The following is a 15,289-nucleotide window of genomic DNA, read 5'->3' as shown; positions in this document are numbered from 1 at the left end:
AAGAACAATAAAAATATCATATCAACTTTTACAACAACAGAGAAGACAAAAAGTGAGCTCACTCCATCACGATAAAGTGCCAATGCACTCATAAAATGGCAAGAGATAAGATGATACATTTTTGTCTCGAGGTGTTTTCAGACTGGACTGCTTTTAAACAAGAAAGCGATCAGTTGTTGGAACGTGATCGTGCAATGAGGTCAGGTTACACTTACTCTTTCAACGTCTCAAAGCCTTGCTCCTTATAAAGCAGTTCTTGCCTCATAAAGGCCAAATCTCTCTTCAGCTTATTTACCTGAACAAAAGACAGCAACAGAGAGAAAGTGAGCAGGAGAATGAATGAGACACTTGTGTAATTACAAGACGTCTTACATTTGGCTTTAAATATAATCTCGCTGCCTGTCATCACATCTAAAATCCATGATGTACGGAGTGCTGCAAATATTACACACAATTCATGTCTTGCATAAACAAGATAACATTCACAGCAACAACAAAAAAAATCAAAGGCTCCATGTTAAGTGGAAGAGCTTCTTACCCGGCTTTTTGCTGTAACAATCTCCGCTTTGAGGATTTCAGGGTCATATTTACTGCTTGATGAGGATCTGGAATTTACTGTAGGAAAGATAAGAGTTCAAAAGCTTTATCTTATCTGGAAAGCCACTCGACACGGCTCTGGAATTCCATAGTGATTTATAATATTGCTATAGACTGTCATAAATCTGCATCCATTTTGTATATTTCAAAATAAAGAATTTGCTTGCAAAAGATGTATGAAGAGTGAAGGCATTGCAGGTTGGGCTGCACAAATATTTGAAAGTGAATTCAAGATTGTAACCTCATCAACTAAGCATGCAGCTCTCGCTGTCTTATCTCAACAGATGATGCATAGTTTTAACTATGACAGTTTACTGATTCTTGACACGTGGGACAAAACATGTCCCTCAACTAGAACGATCTCAATCGTAACTCTTGATTTTCTCTTTATACTATCAAAACTATGGCAATGTTCCCTAAAACCACCTGTCCTCAGACTATAACTTAGTACTTCATTTAGATTAATAAATATTAGGGATGCACAATATATATTCTTGACTACAGTCAAGTGCAACATGTGCAGACCAAATCTATCATATTGGCTACATAACATTATAATGAGAACATTATAATTGTGTTCTTGGGACATGGCTTTTGACGATGAGACTTTTGTTTTCGTCATCCGGCTCTCAAAAATGATATACAAATTTGAATTTAGATTTATCGGCCAATATATCAGTCATCGGTTATCAAATATAAAGAATTACCGGTATCGGGCAATTCATATCGGTGCATCCCTAATAAATATAAACGCTGGGCCCTATTTTAACAATCTAAGCGCATGGTCTAAAGCTCAGGTCGCAATTGCACTTAGGGCGAGTCCAAATCCACTTTTGCTAGTTTAACGACGGGGAAAATGGTCAGCGCGCGCGGCGCATGGTCTAAAAAGGTTGTCCCTGTTCTCTTAATGAGTAATGGGTGTGTTTTGGGCGTAACATGAAATACACCAACCAGAGTCTCATCTCCCATTCCCTTTAAAAGCCAGTTGCGCTCGCGCCTTGGCGGATTGCTATTTACAGGACGAAATTTGCTGACTGAACACGTCTCCAGAACGCAAACGGATCTGCTTGTGGACGAGGTTAGAGCGCGCAAGCAGACCATCTACGGGACAAAACGATTCCACCATATCTTTATGTACACAACATTCATCTTTTACATTGTAATCCTTTTATTTTTTATATTTGGCTAGTTTGTGTGTGTGTGTGTGCGTGTGTGTGTGTGTGTGTGTGTGTGTGTGTGTGTGTGTGTGTGATCAGCAGAGTGTACGCGCGTTGTGGACCCGCCAATAGGCGCACATTACTAACGCGCTCTTTAAATAACCAAAAAATATTGCGCCATTGAGTTTAGACCAGTTTTTTGTTGGTCAATGGCGCATTTCAGTTGTCTCAAAATAGCATTGCACCAACAATGCGCCTGAACACAGACCAGCACACCCATGGGCGCATAAATAGGCACAAATTTGCTATTAAACAACGTGGCGCAGGACGTGAAAATGATAACTGCATCGGGCTGAAACTAGCAGAAAACTTGCGTCGCGATTGGCGCTGCTTTGCATCGGGTGTATGATAGGGCCCGTTAAGATCAAGAAAATTGTCTTTTACATAGGGCTGTCAACACATGCGATTCCATTAACGAAATAAAATAATTTCACGGAAATAAATTAGTGAAGCATTACGTAATTTATGTCACGCAGTTAGATGATCTTGGAAGTCAGGAGTTTATCACACTGAGCATCTACAATGGTGCAAGCACCTGTAACCCTGGTATGCAGAAATTTAGATTCTAACCTTTTACCCGATTTTGCTTCACTGTTTGCGATCAGATCCGCTAAACTCTGGGAAAGTTTTCCCAATGATACACAAATTCATTCAAGCATTCAGTCCAAAAAATCACTAATTTAAAGAAAACCAGGTTGATTACATCAGAGATGGCAGAGAGAACAGTGACTCGTGACCAGTTTTCAGTGTGTTTCGCTTTAAAACGTGAGCTCTGTCGTATTCTGTGATTGTTTCAGAAGAGCGCGAGATAAAGCAAACCAGTGTCTCGCTAGTGAAGTTTTGATGGATGAGGATTGCAATCAAGGAAAAGACAATTACGGTGACATTACAGGAGTTGTAGAGTAAGAAAGCATTAGTCCGTCATATTGATGCGCAAACAAATCGTGTATGTGCGCTCGTGATGCAATGACACACATTTCAGCACATTCACGTTGTTTCCACACACATTCAGGATAATGTTTTGATTTGTCATGATGTGTGTATGTTGCTGTAATTCAGAATAAATATGTTTACTGTAGTAGGTATATGCAGTCAGGTTAAGGCAGTTAGTTTAAGTTTTTTTTGGGGGGGGGGGGGGGGGCATCTCAATGTATTCCTGTTTGATATCGCAACTTGACAATATAAACAAGCTCTTTGCTGTTGTACCGTACTCATACCATACACTGTGAATTCTCGACGCTTTTTTTTCCCTGTAATGTTGTTTGAGCTTTGGTGTGCATACATTTATGAATAATTTAGTTATTTGGAGTCTCCAAGTATCCTAGACACCTACATTTACCTTGAAAAAAAGCTTGAAGAAAATCCAGTTTTGTGAGAATCACCCTTCCATCTGATGGTTTACATTTTACTGGATATAGACAGTCTCATCCTTTTAAATAACCTCTATTGACAGCCCTACTAAAAAAAAAAAAAAAAAAAAAAAAACACTACTACGTACGAAGCCCCTAATGGGACATGCTGATGGAGAAATGTTTGCGTTTTCTCCCTAAAGTTCTGCGTTCCTCTAAGAAACACCACAAAAACATTCAAATAAGTCTGATGGGGATGAAAATAAAATGGATAGACCTGAAAATCAGTATGAAACTGTCCTGAAGATGTCAATATTTACATTTTAGGTTTATATCTGGCATTGTTGACCTATAGTGAGTAACGACTTTCATGAGATAGTGAAAGGAGAATAATTCTAAACATGTCAAAAACTTGTGTCAAGAATCACTGTCAAGTGGCTCATTAGAACAGTCTTTGACAGACGCATGTATAGAGGCACAAGTCTTACGGCTGGTCTGTGAGGTTGTCTTGTCCCTCCAAGCATCATTTAGCTGCCGATATTCCTGCTGGGCCAGGTGAAGGCGCTGTTCTTTGACCTGGTAGATCTCCTTTTGGGCGCTCAACGCATCCTGAACCACGCTCAGATAATCCCGCAACATGAGCTCCTGCTCCCGCTGCCACTGAGCCCGTGGATCCTCCAACTGGGTGCTCTCTGGGGGAAGCAGAGAGAAGATAGAAATATCTTGAAAATTAATGGAAAAAATACACTACAGGGTTTTTGTTGTTGTTGTTGTTCTGGCAAGAAGTCTCTTCTTCTCACCAAGGCTGCCAGCATTTATTTGATCAAAAACGTCGTAAAAACATTAATATTGTGAAATATTATTACAATTCAAAAGAACGTTGTTCTATTTTAATATACTTTAAAATGTAATTTATTCCTTTGATGTCAAAGCTGAATTTTCAGCATCCAGTCTTCAGTGTCACATGATCCTTCAGAAATCATTCTAATATGCTGATTTGCTGCTCAAGAAACATTTCTTATTATTTTGAAAACAGAATATATATATATATATATATATATATATATATATATATATATATATATATATATATATATATATATATATATATATATATATATATATATATATGAATACTGGTTAATACTTTTATTCAGCAGGGATGCATTGAATTTATCAAAAGTGACAGTAAAGACAATTAATCTGATAACTTACAAACTATTTCTATTTCAAAGTCCTGTTGAACTTTCTATTCATCAAAGAATAATGTACCATGGTTTCTACAAAAGCAAAAACAGTTCATCAGTGCTGTTATTGTTAACTAAAATTAAAACGATTACAAAATATTTTTTGTTAATTGAAGTAAAGCTAAAATAAAAATACCTTTTTTTAAAAAAAAAAAGCTTTAATTGAGGTACTAAAACTGAAATAATAAATTAATGCTAAAATGAAAATATAAAATAAAAATATTTATCAAATTAATTTCAATAATACTAAAACAACACTTATTTATTACATATATTTATAAAACGTTGAAAGAATGAAAAAAATAAAAAAATAACGAGTAGGTGTGTCCAAATGTTTCAGATGAAATTGTTACATAATGGCACACAATACTGCGCATTGGCGACAAATTATCTGCACAGAAATTTGTTTAATAAATAAGGCCCACTGAATCAAGAGTTTCGACCCTCAAAGCCATGTTTTCATTTACGTCCGATTAAATATGCCATTTCATCCGTCTAAACCCCACAACATCACACAACAGTCACTCTTTACTCCTATGTATGCATAAGGTGGGCTGCAACTTGTTCAACTTACTGGTATTGTGGTCGACATAATAGGCTCCAACGTGGGGGTCGTGGGCCTCCTCCCATCCCACAGGCAGCTCATCTCCAATACAGTCAGCAAAAGTCAGAGGCTTAGTCTGCCTGCAAAATCAAACAGGGAATCCATCTGTCAGTCAACAGCCAATCACAGAGAAGACAGCGGGATGTTGGACCTCCACCCTTCATGCTTATTTTCCATGGGATGTCAATCACTGAGAGTTTGAGCGTGGCGCGAGCATGTGTGTGTGTGTGTGTGTGTGTGTGTGGTGGGGGGGAGGGGGGCATCAGAGGAATGTCGGGCTATTCACCTCCAGTGTGCTGGTCGAGCACAATAGCCGGAAACCTAAGCCGGGCATTCCACAGGCCCTGCTGACCCATCGCCTGGAGGTTTCTGAGGCAACACGCTGTGGCTCTCCAAGCCCAGTGCTTTGGATCACCGCAGAGCAACGGGGACACTCACTTGGCCGAAAAGAGCGACGCTAAAACTTTTATTAGCAGGCGCACGCTAATGCTAACAAAGTAGTCTGGCTGAACTTCAGTGGAGAGAGTATTGCTGGCACTCGCTAGCTAGACTAATCAATTAAAAAGAAAGAGCTTGTTGAGGTTTTAGAGTAAATTCGAAGAGCCTAGGGTAGGAGGTTTAACACTAACCTGATATAAGAATGCGAACCAAAGGCATTAGGTAACAATAAGAAATGATTTTTATTACATCATTTATTTATATATATTTTTCCAAAGAGAAAATATATATAAATCAAAAAATGTAAAAAAAAATTAAAGCTTACCAAACCAAAACTTTTAAACGGTAGCAGTGTGTACAGAAACATATAATACCGGTCAAAATATGGAATAATCAAGATTTATTGAAAGAGGTCTCTTATGCTCACCAAGCCTGCATGCATTTCATCAAAATACAGTAAAAACAGTTATATTGTGAAATGCTACAATTTAAAACTGTTTTCTATTATACTTTAAAATGTTACTTATTCCTTTGATTGGCAAGGCTGAATTTATCTAGTCTTCAGTGTCACATGATCCTTCAGAAATCATTCTAATTGGCTGATTTGATGCTCAAGAAACATTTCTTATTATTATCAACGTAGAAATTTTTTTTTGCAAACCACCCGATTAAAGCCTGAACAATGGGTCAACCCAACACCAGATGTGGTTTAATCATTTATCATAAATGTAGCTTTTGTAATACTATTGTGTGGACAAATTAGTTTTTTCCCCCAACCACTGCAAAAGATTTAAGTTTGTGTTCAGGGCAGGCATTGTTTTCATGCATTAAAGGAATGTCATATTTCCCCATTTCAAATACTTTCAGACTTGAGTGTTTTCTAAAGCCGTTACGTCCAGCAGCAGTTACGCAATACAGTCAGCTCTCTGCTCCTCAGATTATCAGGAACATTCCACATTAAATCTGATTTGTGCAGCATATTAAAAGGATTAAACCATTTCCACAAAAAAGCCACATTAAGCTACACGTAATGTATAAATGTATTGCATAAGAAACCAAATATTAAACCAAATGGCATCTGCAAGCAAAAGGTGCACAACATTTTCTCACAACTTTATGGATTTATGTACAGTGCACATCCTACACCCATGCTAAAGTTGACTAAAAAGAGGAATAAAATAAAATAATCTTTTGGAAATTGATCTTAATTCCTTAATTTAAAAAATTTGACAAAATTTTTCCAATCTTTAAAGACATCAATTTTCTTTGTGAATGAATAATGTATCGTAAATAAATAAATGTTCTTCCATAAAATACAGGGTGCATAAGTCAGGACACCCCTATGTTAAATTCCCATAGAGGATATTTTTAAAGGCCAGTTATTTCATGGATCCAGGATACTATGCATCTCTATAAAGATTGGAGTTTTCCTCATTTTTTTTTAAATTAAGGCATAAAGATCAATTTCCAAAAGATTATTTTTTTATTGCTCTTTTTAGTCAACTTTAGCATGGCTGTGTTCACTTATGCAAAGCACTGTATAAATGTACGGATGTTCGGATGGATGGATGGATGGATGGATGGATGGATGTACGGATGGATGGATGGATGGATGGATGGATGGATGGATGGATGGATGGATGGATGTACGGATGTATGGATGGATGGATGGATGTACGGATGGATGGATGGATGGATGGATGGATGTACGGATGGATGGATGTACGGATGGATGGATGGATGGATGGATGTACGGATGGATGGATGTACGGATGGATGGATGGATGGACGGACGGATGGATGTACGGATGGATGGGTAGAGAGATGGATGGATAGATAGATATAGATGGATGGACGGACGGACGGATGAATGGGTGGATGGATGGATAGATATAGAGGGATGGACGGACGGAAGAACGGATGGATGGATGGATAGATATGGATGGATGGAAATATTCTCGACGGATGGATGGAAATATTCTCGACGGATGGATGGAAATATTCTCGACGGATGGATGGATAGATAGATGCATGCTTGCCTTGGAACTATATACTGTACATCTAGCCATGTTTTATTTCATATTTAGGCAAGCGGGGTTTCATTCAAATCATCTTGCAGTCGTCTGCAGTAAATGAGCACAAGCTGTTGTCTTCCCCTGTCGATTCAAGACTTTCAAAGAGGGTGAAACTGAACTAGCTCCTTTTTCATGTTATGAATAATGAAACTGTGCTGAGAGACCCCCACCGGCCTGTTCTAAATTTAACTCGGAGAAAAGAAACTTCTGCAACGTAACAAAGACCACGGCTGCAGTGAGAAACGCTCATCTTTTTCTCAACTCCTTTATTCTCCAATATCCAGACTCAATTATGGCTCACCTGAATAAATGCATGTCATCAAACTCTAGGCTTAACCCAGCATATCTGAGATCTTCAAATACACAAGATCTAAGGAAACCCCAAAATCCCAATCCCAAAGCATGCAGTTGAGATGTCCACATTAGAATGATTAGGAATGAGCAGAATGAATATGGCCCAATGGCCTGCTTTTGTGATGTAAAACAACAAGAACTGTAGAAAGGCTTCAGAAAAGGTTCTCTTGAAGCTCTAGCGAACCTATGAAGTCAAAGACCCAGAACCCATGGTCTGATGCGAAATGACAAAAGCGCACAGCCGAGTGCAAACACAGGACATAGCTCAACGATGAGTCAGACACTTTCATTCAGCGCACTCCATAAATTCCCCGAGTCATTTATGAGGCTCCAACCGAGTCAAGGTCCGACAATAAAAGTGCGCAGCTACACCCCGACGACGGTCTCGTATCAGAGAGAGCCAGATAACATTCCATTTACCTGAGCGCATGTTTTCAGCATGTCACGCTGAGGCAAAACAAAACAGTTACGCCCAGTGTGGGACATGTGGGCAGTCCACAGGAATGCTTTCTCCGCAATTACGCGGTTGGACCTTCATCGGGTTTGCAAAGAAAACTAATTATGAGGCATTTGATTCTTGTTTAGCATCAGCAGTGGATCCAAAAGTCTGAGAGCACTACTGAACATCCTATAATTGAGCATTTCTCCTATTTAATCTATTTCTGTTGCATCAGCAACTATTTGAGTGAAGCGTTAAAAATGTACATGAAATTCAAAAAGTCTAAGGCCATGTTTACACCTGGTATTAAGATGCGTATTGAGCTTGTTCACTTTTAGAGGGAGTTGAAAACGCATTCGACCGGATTGCTTTGGTAGTGTTTTCGTTCGTGTCTTTGAAAGTGTTCGAACAGCCACAAAAGAACGTCTACTCTCCGCTACTGACCTGATGTGTACACATTATAGGAAGTGCTCTAGCCAGACGGGATTTAAACTGTCAGATGGAGACCCAAGTTTGATTTGAAGACGATAAATGTACCGAGCACTATGTTCTCTCATCATTCATGATTTCTCAAACACACACTCGCTGCGATCGCCGAAAACGCATCTTAACACCAGGTGTAAACAGGGCCTTAGTATTTGGTTTGCCCTCCTTTCGCTTTGATAACAGTAGCACTTGAGCTTACATAAAGCAAAACCTGATGATCCATGTTATCCGACCTTTGGTCGATAATACAAATTTGATTGCATTTGATTAATGACCTAGAAATGTAAAATCTGATACATATACAGGTAAAACTCGAAAAATTTGAATATCGTGCAAAAGTTAATTTATTTCAGTAATTCAACTTAACAGGTAAACCTAATATATTATATAGACTCATTACATGCGAAGTGAGATATTTCAAGCCTTTATTTGTCATAATTTTGATGACTATGGCCAACAGCTTATGAAAACTTTTCACAATATTCTAATTTATATATAGGCTATGCCTTTATTTCTAGTAACATATTATTAAGGCATAGGCTACACATATAGGCCTACCCGTTCTTCTAATATATTGTTTTCACATTTTTTCTAAACTTTATTGCAGGCTCGAGTTTTTTTTTTAAATCAATATGGTCTCACATTTTTTTGTATGGAAAAGTGGGCATGTAAAAAAAATGTCCACCCTATTATTTCCAATTTCACATTTAGCACCATATCCCTAAAGGCTCCATACTTTTGTACTCCATTGTATAATTTTGCTTTGTTGCTTTTCTGACTATATTATATTATATTATATTATATTATATTATAGTATTATACGTTATATTGTATATAATATATACACACCTTAAATTATACGTTTATCTCTGTAAAGCTGCTTTGAAACAATCAAAGTTATTATTATTATTATAATAAAAGCATAAAAATAATACATTTTGCTATAATATTATTAGTACACAGATGTGATAAACAGGAGAGTGTAGAGGTGAGAGAGCGAAGTGGGATCAGGGTTCAGGACGTGACCCGGGTCATTCTCAAACACTTCCCCTGAGCATGATGTCACCACAGAAAATTACACCAATAACAATGAATCTGTGATTAGATTTAAATTACTGATACTTCAATTTGTACTTATGGATCCCTGTAATCTTGAATATTTGGATCCATTCTCAAGCAGAAAAAAAAGATGACATACAGCGGCCAGCTGTGAATAGAAGCACTGAAAATTAGGAACCAATTTAATATGTAAACAAAAGACATAACCTCAGTTTGGCAAAACACAAAACTGATATAGCCTGCATGTACTAAAAAATGTGATGTAACTACAATCAAAAAGCCAAACAGCAACTACATGAAGATCATTACTAATACCAACACTTTGAATTAGTCAACCAAAACCAAAAAGCACATTATTATTATTATTATTTAATGACTGGAGGGCAGGAACACCTCTGTGCATTTGCCTCAAGAACGCTGTCAAATGGGAGCTCATTACCAAGAAGAACTCCCTGTCAACTGTTGCTCAGCAGTGGAGAAGCAGCCGTCTGAGAGATGGGGGGAGGAGGCTCTGCTGACAGTTTTGGGTCAGGATTTGAAATATTTGTCATTTTTAATCAGCGCCTTTGATGCACCACACTGTGCAATAACAGTCCAGCCGACCAGGCATGAGCGCGGAAACGTCTGTTGTGCCTCAGCTTTTGTTTCCGTGCAGTTGATCAACTCAGTGTCATTTCAGTACAGACTAAATACTATTGGAATTAGAGTTTGGGAATTTATTGATTTATCTTAAATATTTCGTATTCATTTTACATCAAAATGTCACATACATACACAACTGGTCAAAAGTTTAGAATAATTAAGATTTTAATTGATGCTTTTGAAAGAAGTGTCTTGTGTTCACCAAGGCTGCATTTATTTGATCAAAATAAAAAAAAAGTTACATTGTGAAATATAACTATATGAAATAGCCTATATGTGAGAAATCTATTTGAATATAACATTTAAAATGTATTATTGAAACTTTTAAAACTTCAAATTTTAAAACTTCATGATAAAAACAGTTGTGCATTTTTTTTTATGGAAAAGTGATACACTACAATTAAAAATTTAAAAAATAATGACACTTTTTTATTTAGCAGGGATGCATTAAATTGATCAAAAGTGACAAAGATATTTATAACATTCAAATACTATTTCAAATAAATACTGTTCATATAACTTTTTTTTAATTTTCAATGAACCCCCCAAAAATTATTACGGTTCCCACAAAAATATGAATGTTTTCAACATTGATAATAATCAGAAATATTTCTTGAGCATAACAGAATGATTTCTAAAGGATCATGTGACACTGAAGACTGGAGTAATTATACTGAAAATTCAGCTTTAAATCACAGAAATAAATTAGTTTATTAAAATAAAATATTAAATAGAAAAGTTATTTTAAAATATTTTTAAACCGTATTATATTATTACATTTCATATTATATTTAATATTTTACAATATTAGGGTGTGTATGTGTGTATATATATATATGCAAGCTATTTCTGCCTTTATTTATCACACCATTTTAATACACACAAAAAATTCCTACGGTCATTCCAAACCTGTGTGACATACTTTCTTCTGTGAAACACAAAAGAAGATATTTTGACAAATATTTCAACTGTTTTTGTTCATACAATGAAAGCCTATGGTGTAAAAAGCAGCATTGCATACTTTCAATGTATGTACGAAAAAAAAGTGTTTTTTACCACACAGAGAAATATCATCAAATATATATATATATATATATATATATTTGTTTTCAAAATATCTTCATTTGTATTCCAGAAGAAAGTCATTCTGGTTTGGAATGACATGAGGGTGAGTAAAAGATGACAGAATTTGTTTTTATTTTTGGCTGAACTATTCCAAAACTTTGACAAAAAAAAAACGTAGCTCTCATACCAAGCAAACAAGTGTGGAATGCATCAAAAAACTATTTGACCATTCTTGTTAAAGTTTGCACAGCTCGGGTGCACTTTGATCCCGTCCTGCACCTTGACTGGCAGTGAAAGGGATTTGAGGGAATCAGCTGTGGGCTTCTCATGCTAAGGAATGTGTCCCAGGTACTTGTTTACAACTTTCTGCCATCTTGGTTTCCTGGCTACAGGCAAACCAGTTGCACCACACAAAGAAGAAAAATATGCGGTCTGTTTGCTATCATCTTTCCATTTCTGTGCACGCTGTAAATAACTGAAAATCCAAAGGAGGGAAGGAAAAACACCCTAGTTCACATACCAAAAACATACCAAACCTCGAATATAATCTTAAGCATTCCTGCACAGATTTGGTGTTAAAGTCCAGGGAGACTTAAGTGGTAAAGCTGGCACCGATCATGGGTTCCAGGATGAAACAAAGCAGTTCAACACTGAAATGCAGACCATTTTTGATGCTTTAACGTGTGCATTATTGCGAATTGAGGATTTAAAGAACACTTTCAGTGAACTACAGCTGTACACATGAGTAATGGACCCAGCATGCATCTGTATACCGAGTAGTACGCAAGTATGCATTCCCAGAACGTGCAGTACTCAACACATACCTATCCCTTGGGTCAATCCAACTGGTGGCTTGATTTCTATGGTCTATATAATAGACCTTCCCGTCAAAATCTCGGGCCTCTTCCCAACCCTCTGGCAATGGTAACTCCTTCCTTGGCATGACCAACTAGTCTCCATGTAATTTTCTCTGTAAGTCTTCTAAGTTGATTTGAAAGCAAACCATGTGTTGCTTTGCGTGGGCTAGTCCAAAAAAGTTAAACCCCACGCATAAGGAAAGTGCCATTAATTAACCACTGACAGATGTATTCCTTATGATACGTGTCCCAATATTCCAGTTCAGTCCGTGCAGGCTATACTGAGCATTGTTTCCACGAGCAAACGCTGTTAAATGAATGGACGAGGGGTGTGATGCTCTGAATCGCGTAACTTTGCCGCAGGAGTTGCGCTTTTATGTTCAGAAACTCCTCGTTTCGTGTGCATTCTCGGTCGGTCGAGTGCGCACTACATCAGACAGTCAATCATGTTTTCTCGCGGAGATTGATGGATGGTTAACTTGCGCGAGACGTCAAAAAACTTTCAAAGGTCGTGCGCGAGAGTTTTCCTCCAAGAAAAAGAAGTCAAAAGTCGACTTTAAAGTCCACACAATTCCCTCCGAGCAGAAAATATAGTTAATTTTCCCAATATTATCCACATATGAGCGAGTCTATAGTGGGGTTTTTTCCCCCCCGTTCAGTGTCTGCCCACCATGTTTTAGCGACAACTGTGCTAGCCTGTTAGCCCAAAAGCTCGTTGTATAGGCAACGCAAACAGTTAGTTACTCCACACACACGTATTCCGTATCTTCGTGTTTTGCCGATGCATTCCTATCACCTCCGGTGCATTTCGGCTATTTCTTTGGAAAAGTAGCGCGTTTCTTTCTCATTTGTTTCCAAATGTTGTGTTTTCCTTTAAGTGGCTGTGTGCGGTTCTCCCCCGTAGTCAAGCTCGGTCGCTATGCTGCGGTCGGAATGGATTACGTCATACAGGTGATGGCCGTAGTCCTTCTAGTAGCAGAGCACACTCACGTTAACCTTATCCTCATGACAGCCAGACAAATAAAATCTTTCTTCTTCTTAATATCATTACACGGTTTAGAGCATAAGAAACAAACGGTTAAAAAATCAATAAAAATATAGCGTATTTTATGTTAGGCTACTTTGTCATCTATGTAGCGGACACCAGGAAAATAAAAAGACATGAAATGGGATTTTGTTTTCATTCATCATCACCACCAATCAGTCTTGAGGTTTCAGGATTTTTTTTAAACCAAACTTTGTATAAAGATGATTCTCAACTATGTTAATAAAGATATAACGAAATTAATTGATATGCCATTTTACTTTATGCAATAATATGGGTAAAATGGCCATAAATGTGTAGTGCCTTTAAATACAATGTATCTGTACTCTGTAGGCTATCTAATCAGCATATTATTGTGTCCCAGGGGCAACACGTGTAATGAAGAAATACGTCTAATAATGGCAACATTTTCACAATGATGTCTAATATTTCATTAGAATATTGATATATAATTGATTTCCCTATTCCCTTGTGTCTCCCAAAATGCCTGATAGGTTCTGGTGTCCTCTACAGTGGACATATATGAAATTGATGCCATGTTTTGTAACGGAAAGAACTGTATGGTTTCCGACATCTTTCAAAATATCTTCTTCAGCAGAAGAAAAACTCATACAGGTTTGGAACACATTGAGGATGAGTAAACTATGACAAAACTTTCATTTTATGGCGAGGGTCTCTTTTGGAGACATTCATCACATGTCCTGGAATTAAGGATCTGATCAATCTTCAAGTGGATTTTTGATGTGGACAATGAGTGTGATAATGCATCACACTCAAATGAAGATAAGTAACACAAGTTATACGTAATCAGATTACTTTTTTCAAGTAACTAGTAAAGTAATGCTTTTAGCTTTTACATTTAAAACATAATATATGAGTTCTTTTTTAAAATAAGTAACATGAGTTACTGTGTTTTCCCATTTATTGACTGACAGCTGAGAGAAATCAGGAGAAAGTGCATGTTGTGTGAACATGATTATTGTAGTTCTGGACTAAATTTACTCATCTCACTTGCACAAAAACAGATTCAGTATTCCTCAAAATGAATAAAAACTGTGAAATGCAAACTCGGAATATTATGCAAACCTGCAATAATTGCACAAATACTTCATCTCATCCAGCTGAGAGGTTTGTTTTAGCTGCGCCCTCTAGTGTACAGGCGTGCATTCACGTTTCTATAAGCATGAGGCTTATTCGTGTCACTTTTGGTGTGAAAGAGCCTTTGCATTGGCCAAAAATATAACTGTTGTTGTTGTTTGTTATTAAAACAAACAAGGAAGCCCATCCCAGATGATTTAAAATTATTACTTTACATAAAAGGTAACAAAGTAATGCAATCAGTTACTTTCTAGGGAGTAATGCAATACTGTAATGCATAACTTTTAAAAGTAAATTTACCCAACACTGATACTGATAATGATGTGTGACTGTAATAACAGTTTAACATTTTCATTGGGGATAGATAAGCCCTGGACTAGTTGACACAAGTAAGCTAGCAGTTAATTAACTTCAATATATATATATATATATATATATGAAGATTTCAGATGCAAAACCCTCTACGTGCCATCTGAAAATTTCTTCTAGAATGATCATTTTTATCAAGCTTGTATGTTTATGTTCAGTTATTTCACTTTAATGGCAATGAAAATTACCTATTGTCATTAAAGTGAAATTACTGAACTTAAATATACGAATGATGTTGTTTTTTAATTATTCAATTCACTTAATAAAGCTACTCACAAACCATAATGTAAATTTCTTAAAATGTTGGAATTAATTAATTAATTAAAATATTAATAAAATAAATAAAAA

At 36.9% G+C, this 15,289-nt stretch overlaps 1 protein-coding gene across 2 annotated transcripts in view; it reads right to left on the bottom strand.

Annotated features, from left to right (window-relative positions):
- The window catches only part of wwc1 (WW and C2 domain containing 1), a 40,434-nt gene extending 27,070 nt beyond the window's left edge, over nt 1-13,364 (bottom strand). Inside the window, exons 1-5 of one of the 2 annotated variants that reach the window (XM_079586069.1) lie at nt 12,397-13,364; nt 4,985-5,094; nt 3,652-3,855; nt 539-615; nt 216-295 (exon numbers count right to left, since the gene is read on the bottom strand). In XM_079586069.1, the coding sequence (XP_079442195.1) occupies nt 216-295; nt 539-615; nt 3,652-3,855; nt 4,985-5,094; nt 12,397-12,515 (590 nt within the window). In that variant the 5' untranslated portion in view covers nt 12,516-13,364. The remainder of the gene's footprint in view (nt 1-215; nt 296-538; nt 616-3,651; nt 3,856-4,984; nt 5,095-12,396) is intronic. The other variant, XM_079586068.1, reaches the window with a different exon arrangement.
- Nucleotides 13,365-15,289: the final 1,925 nt, after the last annotated feature.

The sequence above is a fragment of the Phoxinus phoxinus genome (genome assembly GCF_949152265.1).
Source record: "Phoxinus phoxinus genome assembly, chromosome: 17".
Classification (NCBI taxonomy): domain Eukaryota; kingdom Metazoa; phylum Chordata; class Actinopteri; order Cypriniformes; family Leuciscidae; genus Phoxinus; species Phoxinus phoxinus.
This window is presented reverse-complemented; position numbering and strand designations above follow the sequence as displayed.